General features: G+C 36.6%; 1 protein-coding gene across 1 annotated transcript in view; it reads right to left on the reverse strand.

The window, feature by feature from the left end:
* The window catches only part of LOC133523250 (zinc finger protein 3-like), a 75,971-nt gene extending 54,107 nt beyond the window's left edge, over positions 1-21,864 (reverse strand). Inside the window, exon 1 of the mRNA XM_061858732.1 lies at positions 19,816-21,864. Coding sequence (XP_061714716.1) covers positions 19,816-19,900 — 85 coding nt within the window. The 5' untranslated portion in view covers positions 19,901-21,864. The remainder of the gene's footprint in view (positions 1-19,815) is intronic.
* Positions 21,865-23,146: the final 1,282 nt, after the last annotated feature.

A 23,146-nucleotide genomic window follows, 5' to 3' on the forward strand; every position in this document is an offset into this window, starting at 1 on the left:
TTGGATGTTTTGTTCAACATATGTTGGATGGTCAGTGGGTAATTTGACTAATTTGTTCACTTTATGAGTAAGTATTAAAGTCTTATGGCTTGTTTGAGTTGGTATAGTTGGTTTTAGGGTTCCGTACCTCAAAAGGTAAAAATGGAACCCTTGTAGGATCACTTTGTTGTCCGTCCGTCCGTCTGTCTGTCCGTCAAGTACCTTTATCTCAGGACCGCGTGGAGGTATCAAGTTGAAATTATAACCATATGCTCAGGTCTATTTCCACCATATTCTTCATATGCGCCTTAGGAAGGCATCTAGCGACTCTTCTTAAAAGGCTACCGAGTTCCTTTATTCCTAAGTCATGGCTTCCTTCTTAACTAGCTGGGAAAAAAATTGCACGAGATTATAGTTTATTAGTATCATAAAACTAAACTGCTTAATATTTAACGCCGCGTATCAAACGGGGCATTAAAATTAATGGTTATTTAAATTTGTGACTACCTAATTACGATGTAAATGTGTGTTGCCGCCATTTTTATTACCGAAAAATATTAATAAAGCAAAGGTAATTGTTTTATTATTTTAATGACATGTTTAAATTAAATTTAGTATATTTCAGATTCTAGCTTTTTAATTTCATTATCTGGTATTTATCGCTTTGTTTTAATAATGTTGTTAATGAAAGAAAGTAAGAAATTATTTGGGAAAGAAGCATTTTTCTGCTGCGTGATATAATTGGTATCCATCTATAATCAACATTTTAAATATATTTATTAACACGACTTTTACTTTTTTGACGAGCGGTCTGGCCTAGTCGGCAGTGACCCACCTATGAAGCCAGTAAACTCACGCTAGAACGATCCAAGCCCGGGACGAGGCTTCCGACACTTCGTTTCCTATGTCAGGTGAAGGGCGATCACGTGACAATTTGTGTAATAATGCCCTATTAAAAAAACCGGACAAGTGCGAGTCGGACTCGCCCACCGAGGATTCCGTACTTTTTAGTATTTGTTGTTATGGCGGCAACAGAAATACATCATCCGTGAAAATTTCAACTGTCTAGCTATCATGGTTCATGAGATACAGACTGGTGACAGACGGACGGACGGACGGACAGCGGAGTCTCAGTAATAGGGTCCCGTTTTACCCACTGGGTACGGAACCCTAAAAAACTCGTCCCTAATGGTCCTGGGTTCGTATCCCGGATATTTGTTTCTGAGTTATGGGTGTTTCTTATGTATTTAAATGTATGATGAGAATATATATATATGTTGTACCCACAACATAAGCTTTCTTAAGCTTAATGTGAAGTTTCGTCAATTTGCGTAGGAACGACCTAAAATATTATTTACGGCCTGATTCGAAGAATGATTAAGATACGTTTAAGATCTTTAGAAGATCGATAACTAAACATGTTAAAATTGACGTTTATTTCGATTCCGCTGTGATCCCAATAAGATCTATCTACGATATTTCTAACGTCAAAGTGACATTGGTTGCCCGAATCGAGCAGCTTCTGTCAATTACGCGACACTTACTTATCTAAACCAGGAGATCTCATCAAACAAATTCAAGTATGTCAACGGTCAATAGAGAGAAGTGTCCTTAACATAAAGTTAACTAACAGAGTTAGAAACATAGAGATAAGAAGGAGAACTAAATTTAGAGACGCGGCAGTACATATTTTAAAGCAAAAATACAATTGGGCAGGACACATAGCCAGAATGAAAAATAACAGATGGACAAAAATAGCTACGAATTGGAATCCAAAAGTTGGCAAAAGAAAAAAGGGCAAACCAAAAACAAGATGGGAAAAAGACCTCATAGAAACAATAGGAAAAAACTGGAAAGAAATGGCAATAGATAGACAAAAATGGAAGAAAATGCTGGACAAATACCTAAATATAATAGAAAAAGGCGATTCGGAAGAGGCCTAGGTCAAAAGACCTTACGAACATGTTCATAGGAATTGTTAATATAATAAGGAATTGTTAAATAGACTGCCAACAGTTCGTATAATAAAGGCTTTAATATAATAATATAATATAATACTTATCTAAACCAGAACTTATCGTTATCGTATTTCATTCTTGGAATCCGGCCGTTATTTATTAACGTTACGTTATAAAGAATGACCTTTTCCTTTTATCTCAAACACACATTCACAAAATGAGTTAATTATCATTTATTAAAAACATAAAAAAATACAATCAATTCTTTAAAAATACAAAAAAAACATTGTTGGCAATAGTGTTGAGTTGCTCACTCGTGAGGCACCTCATTTGTACCACTCACTTTGTTAAATTGTCGCAGAACTTCACACCGCATAAATGTCATACATCACTCCTCAATTAATTTTACTCATTTACTCGCGCGCATCACACACAGCTCTTACCACTCAAACATTTCAAATTTAAAAAAAAAACTCTCAGCCTTTCAAACTCACTCGCGTTCCTCACAACTCGCAAGAGAGTCGCGAGGCGCTCGGTGCTCGCCGACATTCAAATGAAGAAATGAGTCATTGACGTCATCGTATTCATCGCTCATACTATCAACTGCCCAACTACAAACCTTATTGCAAGGACAAAAGGTCCACCGAGAAATGCGTTGTGTTTGTACCATTCACTCGCCTCACTGTGACATCCCCTCAAAAATCCTTTCAAAATGAAACAATGAATTGGATTTACCGAAAGAGGGAGTGAGACAGACACGCGCCGTGCTTCAATAACACCTCATCGAAAATACGTTAAAAATGAAACACGAAAGAAAACAAGCGTAAGCGTCCGCAAGCTTACATACATATTACGCCATTTTGATCCTAGCATTGCTAAGTTACTTGTCAAAAGCGAAAAATCTAAGTCATCAAAGAACCTACCGAAGAAAGTTTTTTTTCTCTGTCGCACTTGTAATTTCATACGTAAGTGCGACAGCAAAGCAAAACTTCGTGGTTCGCGGTAGGCCTCCATATTTGTTAGCTATTATTGTACTAACGCGCATACCAGTATAACCTGACCTCAAGACTCATATTGCTGGTGTCATGTATAATCTGAATCAATTAGACTGGACAGTGAAATGGTTACTTGATAAGCGATTGAAATGCCAACCAAGTCTCACTGGGCATTTACGAAGCTTGCTTAAAAACAGTTATCGTTTAAGAGACCAAAATATTATTTAAATTATTGAAATATAATATAGTGGCGTACACAAAATATGATAATTTACATTAGTTTATTAATAAAAAAGGTAAATATAATTTGTATAGGTGAAATAAACATGTACATTTTAACGATTTGAATTTGTAATACTTTTTGTTAACGTGCTTCGTAAACTATTTCGATCATTTATGATTTTGACATATTTATAATACGAGAAACTCGAAAAAGTTGTTCGTAATCTTTAGTTGTGTTTTATAAATAGTGATCAGTGACCATTCTTATAATTATGCCAAAAAAACAATATATTAACATTGTTTTCGCGATAAAATATACCTGTGGGTTTTTCGTTGTGTCTTTTGCATACAAAAATCAAGTGTATATTACACGCCGGTGGCATTACCGCGCGAACGTTATTGAGGCTTTCGTTTGTTATCATATTACAATGATATTATTACTGATAAATTATGAGGTGGTAAGTTAGTAATTTCTATATAATAATGGTACAAAAAATATTGGATTTGTTCTCCTTAGTTTGTTAATTGTTTGTTTGGTAGTTTATGGTTAGTATTTATTTCAATATATGAATGTTAAACTTAAAATGATATCAAGTAGCAAAAATTGATACTGAACAATCTAACAATAAAAATAATAAACTGCTAAATTAGAACAAGTTTCATAAAAGCATCAAATTAAGTTGCAATAGGATGTATGTACTTTAACTCCTTAGTTTGATTCTTAAATGTATGTCTTCTGTTGTTAAAGTTCTGTTTTAAACCTCCAGAATTGCACTCCAATTAAATATTTAAAAGGAAGTTTAGCAATGCCTAAATATGTATTTACATTAAACATGGTTTGCTGCCGTTGGAGTTGATGGAATAGTCGATGCTGCAAAACTGCTAGTACCTCTCCTCATTTGAAGTAAGACATTGTAACACCTCATTTTAGAGAATGAGGTACTCATACAAACTCATTTTAAATTGATGTCCTACCCATCACTAGTTGGCAACATAAAGCCATATGCACACTGCAACCTGCGAACTAGGGCAAGTTGCCCTTGACCGTCGACCTTGAACGCCCCACCCGCATTATTATTTCACGAGTGTGCACCCTCCTTATGGGGGAGATGGGATTATTCTAAGTGCCTTTGTTTTATGTTTGTTGTGAGTTTGAGAGTTTTTTTGGGTAGGGTATGTTACAAGGACATGATTTGTTATTTATTATTGGATAGCTTTGTGCAATGTGATTGCTTGGAAGTAATATAGATTCTATTATATTGTATTTTATTTACAATAACAATATACATAATGGATATATACCTATAGAAGATAGGCTATAAAATAGGCCCTAAAGGCATTGTACCAAGGATGCTAGCGGCATTTCCTCGTTGTATCGATATACCGATACGTTGTGCCAGGTAGCCGCCAGCTCTTCGAGGAAACAAAGGAAGGTTGCGTTACAGGCCTTTAGACAGGTGTGTAAGGCTGTATGAAATTCAATCTCATCGCATCGGATACGTAGTAATTCCGGACTTAATTGGAAGTAAGGAAAAGTTATTAAAACATTCACTTTCAATTTTGTGTATGCCTAGAATTTTTTTGCAGCAATTCTGGATGAACTATGGGCTTCCCAAAGCCTTTCTTCTGGGAAGCCCAGAGTTAATCCAGAATTCTTCTGTTTTTTGCAGAAGTAGTGTGCTACTAAAATAGAGCCAGTCGGCCCGATTCGAAGAATGATTAAGACACGTTTAAAATCTTGGAAAGATCTTTATAAGATCGATAACTAAACGACATGTCAAAATTGACGTTTATTTCGATTCCGCCGTGATCCCAATAAGATCTATCTACGATATTTCTAACGTCAAAGTGACATTAGTTGCCCGAATCGAGCTGCTTCTGTCAATTATATGACATACAAATGATATCTAAATGAGAACTTATCTAAACCAGAACTTATCGTTATCAAATTCAAATACAAATACTTTATTCGTCGAACATAGGTGTATACAACATGATATTGCATATGATGGTTATACATTTGCTTGTTTCACTATGTCGTACCCAAGGGCATACGAAATTAGGTTTCATTGATAATATCAATTAGCATGCAACATGCACTAAATTACAAACAGAATTAAATGTCCACAAAATACAATTAACACTTAACAACAATTTTAACTAACAATTAATTAAAACTTCCAGCAATGTCACTATAAAATAATATCGTAATCTCATTCCTCGAATCGGGCCGTGAAACGATATCTTGGGTGAATTAAGGCCACCCCAAACGAGCGTCGGCGTCTAGTCAACTATATGGCTGCTGCTCGAAGCAACGTTGGTGCAACTGCGCAGTGACGCCATTTCCCATAGTACTGACTTGACGCCGACACTCGGAAGACGCTAGTGCAGGGTGGACCTTAATATTACATATATTACATTCAGGCGCATATTGTACCATCTAAAAAAATGCACCCCGTATTTTTTTAGCCATTTTAACCGCTTAACTTTCTCCTTGTACTTGACAGATGAAAATACCAGATCGAACTTTGGAAAAGTAACTATCTGAAGTTAATCTTTATTGCATTGAGATAAGATCTACAAATGGTCAGTCAAGTCAAGTGTTAAAAATGCATATGTTGAATGTTGTTAGTGAATGCGTGTTACGTATACAGTAAGTTTTACTGACAGCTGACAGACAGAGTTATAAGTAGATATGTAATGTAGCTTTCCCTTAATGGTTCGTTACACATGGTTTTTTTTAAAATATGTATTTGATTTATCTTTATATTTAATGTAGCTTTAGTGTCTTTAAGCTTTAAAATGTCATACGTATACGTTTTTTTGCAATAAATAGTAGATTTAAATAAGGGTTCCTTTTGTATCTTTTTGGTACGGAACCCTAAAAAGTTTGCGTTCTTTCAAAGTCAAGGTTGTGAATATAAGAACTCTGGGCTTAAATTAAAACTTGAGTCTTATTAAGATTAATGTTATCTACGCTTAATATTGTACAAGGTATTAAATATCGGCACGGACAAAGTGCCAAAAATATGTATACACGCCCTTATTGCCCATACATTAAGGTAGTGTGTACATATTTATGGCACTTTGTCCGTATCGATATTTAATACCTTGACTGTACACTAACGAAATTGCTACGAATTTCGATGCTTTTTCGCTCTGAAATTGTTCTTCCAACAATTATGGGACAGACGCATTCAGAAGTGTATTATATAAAAATTAAAATCTTATACCTTTAAACGAGCAATTCTTGTATATATATATGTATATATATTTCTGTGATCTCGGAAACGGCTCTAACGATTTCGCTGAAATTTGGTATATGGGGGTTTTTGGGGGTATACAATCTATCTAGATTAGTCTTATGTTTGGGAAAACGCGTGTTTTCGAGTTTTCATGCGTTTTTCTTTCGACGCAGAATATGGTCGCTAATTTCGTGTTGCCGGCCACTGTCCGTCTGGTCCAGCGGGTTAAGACGCGGACTGCTAAACTAGTGTTACGGGTTCGAATCTCGCCCGGTGATTAACTTTTGTTTTTTTTTTTATATGTTCAAGTTTATATATAATTTTTTAATTTTTATTGTTTTAGACAAGTTTAATTTAGTAAAAAAATGTAGTTAACATTATCACCTATAGACCACCATATTACAATAAATAGTTGTTATAACCGAGCAAAGCTCGGTCGCCCAGGTACTTAGTATTTATACTTATTCAGACCAAAGGCCAACTCTAAACGCCATGATCAGAATTATAACACAAATATTAACAATTTTCAACTTTATTCCAAAGCAATAAAGTGCAACGCATACATATCCGTGAAGTTCCTCAATAGCAGTCGGAAGTCCTCAGCATAATAAGCGCAAAGAACCATTAATGCTATCAACAGACGCTGTTTGTAAACTGAAGTACTCGTGAGCTTACACGTGAGGCTAGAATTAGTCACGTGATAAAGATATTATATAGTCTTTCTTGGCCAAGTGTACTTATAGTAAGTGACTTTTGAGAGACATAACAAGCGGAATTGGATCATTTATGATGTCGGACACCATGTTTCTTAACTGAAGTAACTGCGTGAGTTTACACGTGAGGCTACAGTTTGTCACGTGATAAAGATCGGATCCCTTTGTTTGACATAATTATTGAAAGTCATAATGTAATGATAGTCATATTATCATTAGTCATAACTCTGAAACCGTTAACTTTTCAGGAATTTCCTTAGATTATCCTATAGATAGGTTAGGTTAGGTTAAGTTTGTTTTATGGCAATCCTGAAAAATTACGCGTTTCTGAGAAAAACCAAATTATGACTAACGAAAATGCGGACAAACAATACATTATGACTTAAAACTTTATGGGAAACAATAGAGACCCGATAAAGATACATATCATCAATGTAGTAACTGACGTTTAAATAAGTAAAGTTCCTCAATAACGGTCGGAACCTCAAAACAAGCGCAATTGGACCATTTGTACTATCGACGGATGCCATGTTTGTAAATTGAAGTACGCTGCGTGAACTTACACGTGAGGCTAGTTTGTCACGTGATAAAGATATATACCATCCGTCTGTTTTGACTTTTTTTAATACTACGTCGGTGGCAAACAAGCATACGGCCAGCCTGATGGTAAGCAGTCTCCGTAGCCTATGTAAGCCTACAACTCCAGAGGAGTTACGTGCGCGTTGCCGACCTTAACACTCCGCACCCTCGTTAAGTTCTGGCAATCTTACTCACCGGCAGGAACACAATACTATGAGTAGGGTCTAGTGTTATTTGGCTGCGGTTTTCTGTAAGGTGGAGGTACTTCCCCAGTTGGGCTCTGCTCTAGATCTGGAATGACATCCGCTGTGCTGTGCCCTACCAGACAAAGCGAGATGACATTCACGATCCACATACCTCTCTTTTGGACGTAGTTTAAGGACGTACCCGGGTCTAAAACGGACCCGGGCCCGGGTGACTAAGTGTAATAACTGATTTTTTAATAAATCAAGAACTTCCGACTGTTATAGAGGTATAACAGTCGGAAGTTCTCCACATAATAAGCGCAATCGCACTGTTAATGCTATCACCGGATGCCGTGTTTGTAAACTGACGGTGCGTGAGCTTACACGTGAGGCTAGTGTTTGTCGCGTGATAAAGATACCTACATATCAACCGTGTCTTTTGACTATGTAGTAGGACTGACTTTTGGTTGACTGGCAGACATCGGTCAGCGGATTGCTACTCTGAAATGGACCTGGGCCAGGCACGTATGTCGCAGAAATGATGTGGAGCAAGCGTGTCCTAGCGTGGAGGCCTCGTTCACAAGACCAGATCACAGGCCTCAAACTAGATGGAAGGATGATATCAAGATTGCGGGCCCACTCTGGAGGAGAGAAATAGCAGATCGGGATGCTTAGAGGAGATTTAGAGAGACGTATGCCCAACTGAGGAAGAAGAAGAACCGACTTTTGAATAAGTAAAGTTCCTCTAAACAGTTGGAAGTTCTCGACATAATAAGTGCAATTGGACTGTTAATGCTATCACCGGATGCTGTGTTTGTAAACTGAAGGTGCGTAGCTTACTCGTGAGGCTAGAATTTTATCACGCGATAAGACTTATACCATTCATCTATTTTTACTAAGCGTTTAATGTGGTGTCAGTTAGTGAGTGCACCTTGATGAGCGATAGACGATAGAATGCCCAAATCCTAACAAAAACCTAAAAAGAAATAAACCTAATCCTAAATTATCCTTAGTTAAGGATAATTTATTTTGTGAACAATCTTAGACACTTTCCATGATTCAAAACATCCATAAAAAGACAAAAACAAACTTTACATACAAATATGAATGAAAGAGAGAATATTATTTTGTCCATCAGACGCCTAACGTGTTTCTGATTTAACGGCAAGGATGATTTTAAAATGGTTTCTAGTTTATGAAGAGATACCAAATCTATAATTCTTTATTAAGTAAATATTCATTATTGCACCAATAATTATACATTTTTACATACATGTAAAACTCCAAATCGATTTTAAAGGAAAACAGAGCCAGGTAACTGGCGGTCTTTTTTTCTTCCTCGCGTTGTCCCGGCATTTTGCCACGGCTGATGGGAGCCTGGGGTCCGCTTGACAACTAATCCCAAGATTTGGCGTAGGCACTAGTTTTTACGAAAGCGAATGCCATCTGATCTTCCAACCCAGAGGGTAAAACTAGGCCTTGTTGGGATTAGTCCGGTTTCCTCACGATGTTTTCTTTCACCGAAAAGCGACTGGTAAATATCAAAATGATATTTCGAACATAAGTTCCGAAAAACACATTGGTACGAGGCGGGGTTTGAACTCGCGACTTCCGATTTGCAAGTCACATGCTCTTACCTCTAGGCCACCAACGCTTCAAAGGTGTTATCGCTAAAAAGCAATCTCTTCCAGACAACCTACAAGACACAGCGAGACAAGTATACAGTGCCTCATGGTAAATGTTTACTTATGGGTCACATGCTGTCTTCTTCTTCTTCTTCTTGGTCCTCGCCTTATCCCGTTACGCGGGGTCGGCTTTCTTGATTTTGGGGCGCCATCTATTCCGCTGTTTTGCATCGTCGACAGACAGGCCACATTCTTTCATGTCCTTCTGGACGTTAGTCATCCACGTGGTCTGTGGCCTGCCCTTCCCTCTCTTTTGAGTAGTCATGGAAAGGCACTTTTTAACAATATGGTCGTCGTGTCTACGCTGCACATGCCCAAACCATCTCATTCTAGTCTCAGTTATTTTCTCTGTAATAGGTGCAACTTTGAAACTCCCCCTTATGTGCTCATTGCGCACTTTATCCTTAAGTGTAACTCCACCCGCCCAGCGCAGCATACGCATCTCCGTGGTATGAAGTTTTTGTTCTTCTTTTTTCTTCATAGCCCAGGTTTCACTACCGTAGAGTAGAATTGGTCTTACAGCGGTTTTATATACCTTACCTTTGGTTCTTATTGGCATCTTGGGGTCGCATAGGACTCCTGTTAAGGTGCGCCAGCATTTATTCCATCCACATGTAGTTCCGTGTGTAATGTCGGCGGTTATTGATCCGTCTTCTGCGAGAACTGAGCCTAAATATTTGAATGTATGGGTCACATGTTGTCGACTCCTTCAAAGCCTTACAACTATAGGTAAAGTCAGGTTATCGTTTACAGCAGTTATCACGATTGTCGCCTAACGCTAAGCAGGCCATTAAACGTATCAGCGGATATGGCGGATATGTTTGTAAACTGTGCGCGCGCGCATGGGCCTTCACGTGAGCATGGGGGGCTTTCGGATATTGACTACCTAGATGTTTGCAATTCGCACTTGCAACGATATTGTTCAGTTCAGATATTATTATAGGGGCGTATAAACTTTTTGACCAACACAAATCTGTACACAACTTTTAAACTTCGTTTTAAAGTTATTTTGAGATTTTTGAGTAACGTAAGCCATTTAGGGCAATCCTACTTAATATGACTTAATCTGATGTTGATTTGATGCTTGATGATTCAAAATATCAAATGAATGCACTTTATTGGTTGTCAAATGTCACTTGAGATATTTAAAGGTTTGTATGTCCCTCAATGTCATGTTTTGTGACATGATCTCGTTGACGATAAATCATTTTATAGGTACCTTCCATTCGTGTCCGATTGAATCCAGATTTATTTCCGAACCCGAAGGTTTGGTTTGCTCCAGTTTCGGTCGAAACCGTACCTGCGGCCGAAACATGATTATTTTGCTCAAAGCTGCCGAAACCGAAACTTCGTTCGGGCTCGGGCACTACGGAAAATACAATTTCGGCGCGGCCGAAAGGTGCGGCAGTTTTTTGGCTGAAACATGATGTTTATGCCAAAATCTGTCGAAATTTCACTTCCATCGGACACTACTTCATTCACGCCTCAAAGAAAATACCTTCGCGAAATTAGAAAGCCTAATTTTACAAGATATCGAACTAGGTTTAGTGTTAGGTAAATCCGCAAATTGACAGTTATCAGTTGAACCACTGGACCAGTCACAATCACCTTAATCTGTGCGGTTTGCCGGGCTGGTTACGAATTAAGAACTATGCTCACTAGGTATAAAATTTAAATGAATTTCAGACCATTTGAGATCCAGAGTCGTGTTAGTCAAAAATAGAGACTAAGAAATTTTCTACCCGTACAAACTTATAATTGGCTTAGGTACTGTTTCTATATCGCACCATATTTTGTTAGTCTAGCTGTAAGTTTTGTAGGGTCAATTCACACAGAAGCAAGTAGTTTTATATGTTTTGTTTGTTATACTACTTGGCTCTGCCAATTACTGCCTCTACTTAGTACTTAAGGTGCCTTAAATTCTGGTCGCTGCTCGCTAAGCACAGAGCGGACAGCCGTGCGTGCCCGGGATCGCGGAAAGAGTTATACCAAGCTAAGTTGGCAGTGATTTTGATAGCCCAGAAGGTGAAGGCAAGTGTTATTTAAACGTCATTATATATATAGAAGTTTGACGTTTAAGATAACACTGTCTGGGTTATCAAAATGGCTGCCACCTTAGCTTGGTCTAAGTATATCATTGTTATTTTAGTATTATATTTAGTATTTCACGTTGGATTAAATAAAAAAATCGTACATTTTTAGTAGCGATTTTCATATTGTTCGCTTTTGTACTAAAATTGTTACATATATTCGTGATTTTTTTTCTATCGAGTGAAAGCTCAGCTCTTAATCAGGTTTCGAATCGATGAAGTTACTAGACAAAGACCTCAATATTGCTGTTCATATTTTTTTGGTAACCATATATATTATCGTCTAAAAACGCGTTACGATTTTTCAAAACCTCTGCTTACTAAACCCAGGGCACCTTGTGAGGAGACCCACTCATACAGGCCCTAGTCCTATGACTGGAACATCTCAAACAGACGCCTTACCATATGACCTCTTAAACAGACCCCACTCCTATCCTATAATTGGCGTATCTCAAACAAGCGTCGCCCCATATGACCTGACGGGCTGCACCTAATAAACGTCTCTTTTTGGCGCAGTAAGTAAGTAAGTAAGTGTTTTATTTGTAAATATAGGTAGAGTTACATTGGTGGTCAGTTTATATATGTACAGTTTAACTATATTTTGCCAAACGGCGTACAAAAACATTAAACTTTACTTACTTACTTTTTTTTTTTTACTTTATTATGCTTTTTGAACAAGCTTGTATTGTTTTTTACAAATATTATCACTTCAAAAAGTGGTGGTTGGCTGGTAGAGAATGTCTTAAGACGTTAAGCCGTTTGTACTGTTTGTTCAATAATATTCAACTATTTTTATTGAACTCCTATTGTTATACAGATGATAACAGAACTCAGTCTTATGACTGGAGCATCTCAAATAGGCGCCTCGCCATATGACCGGCGCATCTCAAGCAGAGCCGGCCCACGCGCAGCCAATCTCACGCGCCGCTACTCCCGCGGCAAAAACGCGAGTCACTGCCTTACTTAGCCCCCTAATCGGTACATGTCTGCATCCCAATTTATTATGATTTATATTGATGTAGGTAGCATAGTCAGAATCAAAAGTAACGGGTCAGACCACGCGTTAAAAGTAGGTACAGTCACGTCTGAAAACATCGACACGATCGAAGTGCCAAAAGTATGTATACATATTTTTGGCACTTTGTCGGTATCGATATTTTCAGACGTGACTGTACCTAGTAGTCCTAGTACCAGTGTTGGTCGAACGTTAAATAGAATTGACTATTAACCATTAAAAATTGAACCGTAATCGTAATGGATGGTTACAGTTTACGGTTCAATTGTAATGGTTATTGTCAGTTCTAATTAACGTTTTGTCAACACTGCCTAGTACATTCTTCAATAGCCTAACAATTTTTTTTGAGGAAGTCACATTAAACCAAGGTAGATGAGTTCCTTAGGTTGCTTCAAATGCCCGAAGGGCAACCTGTCCAGAAATAGGAACCCCGCTAGCGGGGCTCCGTCGACTTAGGGAACGAGCCAAAGATTTTACGTTTCACGAGATGCCTAGGAATTTCAAGATCTGCCTGATCTTAGGATCGGCGGCCGACATATAGAACAAGATTGTTATATCGTCAGATACATTGGAACTGCCAAGGTGCTCAAAAATATCTGAGCATGCGCCCTAACGCCTTGAGATAGAGGCATGTTCAGATGCTCCTGTGTCCAATGTCCTGAGCACCTTGGCTGCTCCAATATATCTGACGATGACGGGGACTTTATGATCTCACATGTTGGCGAATGTGGCACAAAACCAGGTTCGGAAAGGGGTAAGGTAAATACGGGTAAGTGTGGCTGACCTTCACCTTGGGGTCTTGCCACTAAACGCAAGTAGGTACAAAAGTATGAACTCGCGATAAACGCTAAATGTGTAAACAGGCCCCAATGCATCTGATGGCGACCTGTTTGGCCTAGTGGGTAGTGACCCTGCCTATGAAGCCGACGATCCCGGGGTCAAATCCTGGTAAGGGCATTTATTCGTGTGATAAGCACGGATATTATGATACATGTATATATCGTTGTCTAAGTACCCATAAGACAAGCCTTATTGAGCTTATTGTGGGACTTAGTCAATTTGTGTAATAATGCCCTATAAAAAAATGTCAGCCACATAAACTTACCCGTATGCCTCACCCGTATTGACATTTCTTCCCGAAGGTTCTAAACTCAACATTCATTCCTACTTCCTAGATCTTATGCCAATGCGTAAAAGATTCACGAATGGCCAGTTAACTGCAACTTACAAATAAAGGGACTCCCCTCCAATTGTACCAATCTACCAATTTATTTCCCTTTAAACTTATCGTGAACAATGCAATAAAGTGCAGAAACACGTCTCCCAATTACGTGCATTCTGACCTTGACATTTAAAGATGCACTGCATTTGCATATAAACGTACTAGCCGGTCGGAGGACTGTGCTGAACGAAAGTGCTAGCTATAATTTCTGCCCGGAGCTTAGAATAAATTTTTGGTACATAGTTTTTTGTGTTTTGTGTGTGTTTTTGTTTAGACGACCGGTCTAGTCTAGTGGGTAGTGATCCTGTCTATGAAGCCGATGGTCCTGGGTTCGAATCCCAGCATTTATGTGATGTTGCGAGTCATGGATGTTTTCTATATATTTAAGTATTTGTATATTAGATATATCGTTGTCTGAGTACCCACAATACAAGCCTTCTTGAGCTTACCGTGGGACTTCGTCAGTCTGTGTTCTTACACAGACTGACGAAGTCCTATGTCTCATAATATTTATTTATTTGTGTGAGGAAGTAAAATTATTTACACATAGTGTGCCATAGTTACTGGTCCATTCAGTGAGATTGTGGATAGACGCTTCTTTCTCTTTTTCAATTAAACAAACCTCATAACTGCCGGCAACAACAGTCGTGTTGGGAAATAGTGTGTGTAATAATATCATACGACTATTTTACGAGTTAAAAAAAACTAAGGGTCAAAACTGATAATGACCATTCCCGTGCCGCGCATCAATTTCTTTTGGGGGTGTGCGTTGTAGAGCAAATACTTACATAAGACCTGTAAGAATGTTGTTCTAAAGAGCCAAAATACGAGCTGCATGGCATTTGACATTTGAAGATGCACTTCATTAACATATAAACCTACTTAAAGTTTTGTTAGTTAATTATTATGATTGATTGCATTAATTACAACTTTTGGACCCGGGTATGTCCTTAAACTACGTCCAAAAGAGAGGTATGGGCAATGTGAATGTCATCTCGCCTTGTGTGGTAGGGCACAGCACAGCAGATGTCATTCCAGATCTAGAGCAGAGCCCAACTGGGGAAGTACCTCCACCTTACAGAAAACCGCAGCCAAATAAAACTTGACCCTACTCATAGTGTTGTGTTCCTGCCGGTGAGTAAGGTTGCCAGAGCTCAACGAGGGGGGTGGGGTTAGGGTCGGCAACGCGCATGTAACTCCTCTGGAGTTGCAGGTGTACATAGGCTACGGAGACTGCTTACCATCAGGCAGGCCGTATGCTTGTTTGCCACTAAAATAAATAATTACTAACAACTAGTAAAAAAACTTATGAATTAATAGCTTGATACTCGTAAACAAAAAAGGGAGGTATGTATCATATAAAAACAAGAAACGATAAGTAAGTTGAACGCTCTGTAAAATTAAAAATGTTTTAAAACATAAGCAATTAATTTCCATCCACTAAGTCATTAAAAACAAGCAATTTAATATTTAAGCACTGTAGAAACTAGAAACCCGTTAAATTAGACTATTTATTTCTTCATGATCTAATTTATCGTAAAATAATTAAAAGCATTGTTGCTTTTTGTTGGGTGACGCCGGCGGGACGTGATTTAATTTAATAGCAAAATAAATGGAATATGATATGTGCATTCTGAGTATTCAGAGTGATCTTTGAAAATTTTAAAGATAGATTGTCTGTATCACGTAGATTATGTTTCATATTTAATTAGAGCTTTTGAAGAGGAATTAAAAAGTTATCATCTTATTTTAGGCTACTAAGAGATGGGAAAATTACGGGTCCCTTTCTTTCGCATAATTATCAAAAGTCATAATGTAATCATAGTCATATTATTATTAGGCATAACTCTGAAACCGTTAACTTTTCAGAAATTTCCTTATGTTATCCTATAGATAGGTTAGGTTAGGTTTGTTTTATGCCAATCCTGAAAAGTTACGCGTTTCTGAGAAAAACAAATTATGGCTAACGAAAATGCGGACAAACAATACATTATGACTTAAAACTTTATGGGAAACAATAGAGACCCGGGAAAATTATTGTCCCTAAGAATATTTCATCATCATACTTATTCATGCCATATAGCGGTGGTAGCCGAGTGGATATGACGTCCGACTTTCAATCCGGAGGTCGCGGGTTCAAATCCTGGCTCGTACCAATGAGTTTTTCGGAACTTATGTACGAAATATCATTTGATATTTTACCAATAGCTTTTCGGTGAAGGAAAACATCGTGAGGAAACCTGCATACATCTGCGAAGAAATTCAAAGGTGTATGTGAAGTCCCCAATCCGCATTGGGCTAGCGTGGGGACTATATAGCCCAAGCCCTCTCGCACATGAGAGGAGGCCTGTGCCCAGCAGTGGGACGTATATAGGCTGAATTATTATTATTATTTACTTATTCATCATGCATTTGCTGGGCTTTTGTAGGTGGAGCAAATTCCAAGTATCTCTATCTTGTGCCTTCTTTTTACCGTCTGATACGTACAACATGATGTTAACTTTTTCTTTCCCTTGGTCAACGTAAGTCCTTCTGAGTCTCCATCTCTTCCTTCTAGATCCCACTTTAACTTATATAATGGTCTTTATATACCAAACCGTTATGTCGTAAAAAGTGTTTTAATTTTATTATCTTATTTTCAATAGTTTTTAAAAGTGATTAATTTTACAGTTTTAAAAAATAAAACTTTAGTCAAAACTTATTAAACCAGAAATTTCTTATTTTCCCTTCCTCGACTTAGTAAAAGTAAACTTTTATTTCCTACAACAATATCTTAAACTAACGCTTTTGTGTATAATTGTACTTCACACTAAAACGTATCATCAGGTTTTAATATATATTATTATGCTTTTAAGTTATTTATTAGAGTCACGATATTTTACAGATTATTTCTATAATCATTATTCTGTTGTTTTGCACGCGGCTTTTTTTGGACATAGGGCATGCAGAGGGCAAATGTGATCACTGTTTATAAATATATATAAATCATTAGTTTAGATCATTCTTTAGGTTATGGTCATGCTGGCCATTAAGGATATTATAGAATAGAATAGAATAGAATAGAAGAAATTTATTCAGAAAACGCTTAAGTTTAAGTAATACATGAGACGACAGAATCAATTTATTATTAAGCGTCACTGAAAAGGTCTCCACTCAGCTTAATGTCAAGATGCCACCTAAGGATCTCGACGCTGGTCTTCCGTGGAAACCTTTCCGAGAGAGCGCAGCTACACGCTAAAGTACAAAATTTTATATTTCACTTTGTTTTTTTAGACCTTTAAGTCTAAAAATAAGAAAATGTTATCAAAAAAAGAAAAACAATATCTGCTTTGTATTTTTTTTTTAATCTGGCGCGTATTTTACTAGAATTGTTAATTGATGATATTAATAAATACTTACATACACGGCAATGCAGCCAGCCTTCTGGGTACCCTACCAAGCGATCTCGACTTGGGATATTTTTTTTTTAATAATTAATAGAATCAGGCTTACTGACTTTTCAGTTGTCGGGTGTCAGACCGTCAACATCTCCAGCATCTCCTGAGGATGCCTCGTAGAGAACCGAAACACGTGTCGAGTTTAGTATTTTTGGTGGTGGGTTGTTATATTTATTTGCGTATTTATTTTTGCGGTGGGAGGGTGGGAACATTAATTGCATGTAAAAATACGCAAGTAAGTATAACGGGTTAGCACTGATTGACTAACACGTTATTTTCTCGCGGATTAGCAAAGTAATTTTTCTTGCTTCAACAATTTTATTTATTTATAAGTTTTTAAAAGTGTTTAATTGTATATCTACCCATTTCTGACTTCTGGCTCAAAAATGAAGTTTCATTATAATAACGCAAAATAAAAGCAATTACTTTTACCTTTCGTCTGGGTCTCGGCTAAAACTAAAAGGAAACGCGTTACAATCTTACACTAATGTTTTATTATTTAGAATATTTAGTTTAAAGCTTGCCATTCGTTGTCCAGCACGAGGCGCAGACTCACTATTAATTTTGTCATTCTTGGCTATATTTGTTTTTCTGTATTTTCAAATATTAAAATTACGAAATTAGGTTTCTATGAGTTACCCATTACAGTTAAATAGTCAATTAGTCATATTTTTTTTAAATAACGTTTTCAATTTAGGTTCATTCACCTAAAAGGAAGCTCCAACCACTTATGCCAAATTGTAAACCTTTACTTCATAAGGAAATAAATATTCTTCATTTTTTTCATTTTTTTTTCATTTTACATTGTTTATAAGTGTAGTGTAATTACCAGCTGAGTGCCGGCGGACGTAGTGTATTGTTTCACTTAGTTTTATACCTTTCGTCTTCGAATACTATTTCCTATAGGAATGATAATTTTTATTTAACTTGCCCTATTAGTTAGTGAGGGTAAAAACTCGGAAGCTAAATTTTAAAATTGTCCCGATTCACGATTGAGCTGAAAATTTGCATACATATGTAAATTGGATGACAATGCAATATTACGTTACGATGATATGGAGCTGATCTGATGAGGGAGACAGAAAGTGTCCATGGGATCTCTGTGATAAAATAACGCAAATTAATTGTGTTTGGAGTTGTTAGAATTGGCTCGATGAGTTAAGTTGCTTGTGGAAAGAGAAGTACGGTAAGCGTTAAAATATTGTACCAAAAATGTTTTTTTTTTTTTTCCAAAACTTATTGTAAACTGGAAAATGCTCCTGTCCTATTACAGCCTAATTCAGGAAAATTGTTAAGTTGTTTTACAGTGGTATTTTGGTAAAAGAAAGGTCAGTTTATAAAAAAAAACATCTAGTTTTAACTAAAACTTTCTTAGCATAATACAAAATAGCGCCGTAGGTACTAGACCTTTTTGTAGTTATTTTGCTGTTATGCAGTATTTTTTGTGGAATGAAATTTGGAATTTTTAAAATCTGGTCCGTTAAATAAAAAAGGGTTAACTATTGGATTTGCAATATAAAATAAATATTTGTCTTAAATCGCAACTGGATCAAAATTCTTTTCGGCGACTTGTTTCTGGCCACTCAAAAAAGTTGAGTGCCATTACATGTCTTTCTAGTTGTAGATATAATTCTCTTGAGTTTAAAAGTTAATTTCACCCCATATTCACTCCGTCACATTTTTTGGGGTCAAAAAACAAGACAACGAAAATCATTTTGACCCAACTACAGTCGGGCAGTGAACAGGTGTCATTATTTAGCATCCATCATGACTATGATGAACCGTCTCGCTCTCATACATATGCATACATATAATGTATGTATGATAGTTACCATAACTGGCTAATTAGACTAAAGTTCCGTCGGCAAGTTAGGTGCTAGATTTCAACTATATTCGTTTAACTTTATTACTTTTTTGACGCGATTTTATGTATTGCTAATTGTCATAATCAAATAAGTATTTTTTTTACAATCATCATGATGAATGACAAACTAATGATAACTTTGTCATCATTATCATATAGATTTTAGTAATCATTGTTTTTTTTTGTAATAAATGCAAATATACCTACCTAATTGTATGAATAATTTGCATTAAAAATCTCAAAAACTTTAATACCCATTATTTCTGAAATGCTTGAGTATTTAGGTTTTTAAATGATTAATCACGAATCATTTTTACTTGTACCTTTAATTAGAACTGTAAATGTAAATATTACAGTAATTTAATATACTTGTAAGGCAAATAAATGGAATTAGATGAATTATGTAAGAATATTTTTGTACGGTCTAGAGCGGAACAGAAATAATAAACAACATTAATTTAAATGATGGTTTTTTGATCTTTTATAGTTATTTTTTGTTCATTTCTTTACGCTGTTGTTTTTTTGAACACGAATACAATTTTAAAATATTTCCTCTGTTCTGTACTACAATATTTTTTAATTGAGGACGCGATTTAAAAATAAAACTATTTTATTTCTAATCTTACCTGTATGACAGTAATCTTCTAAATAGTGCCTCGCCGCCCGCTGCACTATCGAGTAGTACAAGCTCACAGAGGATGCAAGTGCCATCTTCTACCTCTCTTCTGTTCTCCTTCTTAATTCTTGTGTACGAGTCCTTGTCGCTTACAGTGTCATCTTCCCGGTTTGTTAAAAAAACAAGAAATACCAACTAAAACTTTAACTGTAGTTTGTGTCAAACAAAAAGATAGAAACGAAAACCTAGTTTGAACTGCGTATAGTTGCGGTTATTTTGAATAATTTTGCCGAGGGATAATAATTTTTGTTTGTCGAGTGAAACGTTTCCATGATTTAGGGTCCAAAGTCACAATTTTCACGTTCGCGCCGCACAACTAGCGCCGTCCAAAGGCTACGCGAAATGAAACACGTAATAAAATAATATGAAGGATGGACGCGGCCGGCGCGCGCCGTGGCTGCTGCCTAACTGCCGCCCGACGAACGTTTTTTTGTTTTTTCTCTTCCCCTCGCTGTGGATGTGCCTGAAATATGCCTAAACACGGATCATCCTAGGTTTTCCAAATTTAAAAATACTGGCCAGTGAAATTCTGAGTGCACGAACGGAACGTAAATTTAAAAAGCCAATTTTAATAATGGTTTTGGAACTGGCCGCCATCGCCAGCTCGTTTAGACAAAAGCATTCTTTTATCTATCCAACTATCATTAAACTGTTATTTTTCCTGTTAGAATCTTACTTTCTACATAATAATTCAAAATATACATTTGTAAGTATTCTTATAAGATTCGCATTAGAAATCTTTGCAAAAACGTCTCAGAGAAAAGGCGGGAAAGGTTTTCCCGCGTTCCGCGACCGGCGTGTTTACTTGAGTCGTTTTGTTTTTTCAGCGTTTTGTTTCTATTAGTTCATATACGTGTAATGTTACTTTTGCGTTTTGTTCAAACTTTATTTATTAATTCAGAAATATATCAGCGAATATACAATAGAATGAATAGTTCTACTGTTCACTTTATATTCGCTGTATAAATAAAAGTATTCGGAATGACCGTAACAAAGGGATCAGCATCATGAAAAATTGAGAAATGTGAATTTTTTTTTTCGTCCAGAATATTTTTTATCGTGCGAATAATTGTAATCCAAGACACGTGACAGTATTTGTTTACTCCGTCCCATGAACACCCCTGTCAACATAATCTCTTAGCAATTATGACGAAACCCTTTAAAAACGATTCGCGTAAAAATAAAGAAAAACGAGAGAAATGTTCATCAACGCGACACTGCCCCCCTCCCCCTGCCGCGGGCGGCGGGTGGTGAAAGAGATGCATTATCTCTGTCTCACTCGCTGCATCTCGCGCCACCAAGTTTTATATGAAAACTACCCGCTTGCGCAGCAAGCTTCACACTCAAAAAGCCTTATAGGTCAAACGCATCAAATAAAATTCGCCCTTATACCAATTTCCGTAAGGTTAGGTTTGGGTTGGGGTTAATGCTGCAAGTTGCGTGCACATGCGTCTCTACCAAGTTTTCGGATCTTGCAACTGTGAGCACACACACATCGACATCTAAGTTTAGCTTGCATCTCAACGCGCTGCATCCACGAACACAAGCGAACCATCCTCGTACGTATATCATCTGTGTGAGGGTTATAAAAGTATGCGTGTAAAAGTTCGTATTGAAGTTTTCGGTAGACTATCTTTGTGTCGGTGATTTTTTCGCGGCGTCGCGTATGTGTGGGGGGTCAGTGGGATTTTTTTCACTCACACATTGACAGTGTTTGTACGGTTTGCTTGTGGGGCGGTCTTTGTGCGGGGGATTGTAAAAAATGTCGTGTTCGATTCCACCTAGTCATTCCAAAAGGGCTTAAAAGTCTTAGTTTTTCCTAGACTTATGACGTTTTTATATACATGGTTAGTACCAGTACTGCTAATGAATGATAGATACGAAAGGTTTTCAGGCTACGTACGTTCTAATGACGTAGGATTTGCATATCCACTCTTCGATTTATGATTTTCGTCGAATTCTCCGATGCATTCGGTCAATTTTTCGTTTTTCTTTTTCTTGCTACAAAGGAAACTCGTGTAGTTTTTTAGAACAAAATGGAAGCTTGTTAGGAGGAATTAGAAAAGCGGTGAATAGGTATATTCATTATTGAAAACATGTTATCCTAATCATATTCACAATACCGAAGTATTGGTATTGACGGATTGAATACCTACATATACATAGATATCCTACTTTGACAAATGTGATTTGGAAAATCGATACTTTAAGAAATATTTAGTTACATAATAATTAATAAAATAAATAATTAAAAAAATAACAAGTAAATTAATGTATAGATGACCTGTACCAGCTAGTCAGTCTAATCTAAGCTAACTCTTCGCCGAATTGAACAAAAAAAAGTGTGGGAGTGTCATTATACACGTCAAATTTTGACATTACATTACATTTGACATTTGACATTACAGACATTAATGATGACATTACCGGGTGTGTAATGTATAATATACTTACAAAAATCCTATCATACACTTGCCATAATGCCATTTCATATATTATTACTTGTTATAATGTAATTATTATTATAAGTAGATTTTATTATATTATGATTTAACCTAAACCATAATTGATATGAAATGCCTATTTTTTATTAATTTTTAACTAGTATAAAGACATATTGTATAATGTCTTTTGTTACTTATATTATATTTTAATATAACAACATACTTTACACGATAAAAAGCATTATTTTTTTATATGGTGTCACAGTTAAGAGTTAGGTTAGGTTAGAACTGTTCTAACCTAACCTAACTCTTTTTTTGCCAGACATTCGTTTGTTTGGGATCACAGTTTTAACCTAACCTAACCCACTTTTCTGAGAATCTTTTATTTCTATTAAAGAGAACTATATATAATTATATAATGTTAGAACAAATATATTTTAAAGTATGTTATAATTATGGAACTGTATATTAGACGAAGTGTACATATATTATGTCCTATAACCATTACACCAAAATAACATTATGTATCTCGTGGATTAGGTATAGTAGTATGCCTTTCATTACGTTATTAAAAATGACGACATATTAAACTATAATATATGAAAAGTAATTATAAAAAACGTTCCTGGGAATTTGCGAATAAGTATGACTTGCCTATTGTCTTTAGGAGATTCGGCTATATCGTACCGCCGGATAAATCGTACCACATCTAGTTTTCCCACTAAACAACTTAGTTTATTTACACATAATGCACCAAACAGTGCTCTAATAGAATTAAGCTCAATAATCTTATCAGATATGGCATATGACTACCATCGATTAAAAGAGAGAATAAAT

This window comes from Cydia pomonella, chromosome 12 (assembly GCF_033807575.1).
Source record: "Cydia pomonella isolate Wapato2018A chromosome 12, ilCydPomo1, whole genome shotgun sequence".
Lineage (NCBI taxonomy): Eukaryota > Metazoa > Arthropoda > Insecta > Lepidoptera > Tortricidae > Cydia > Cydia pomonella.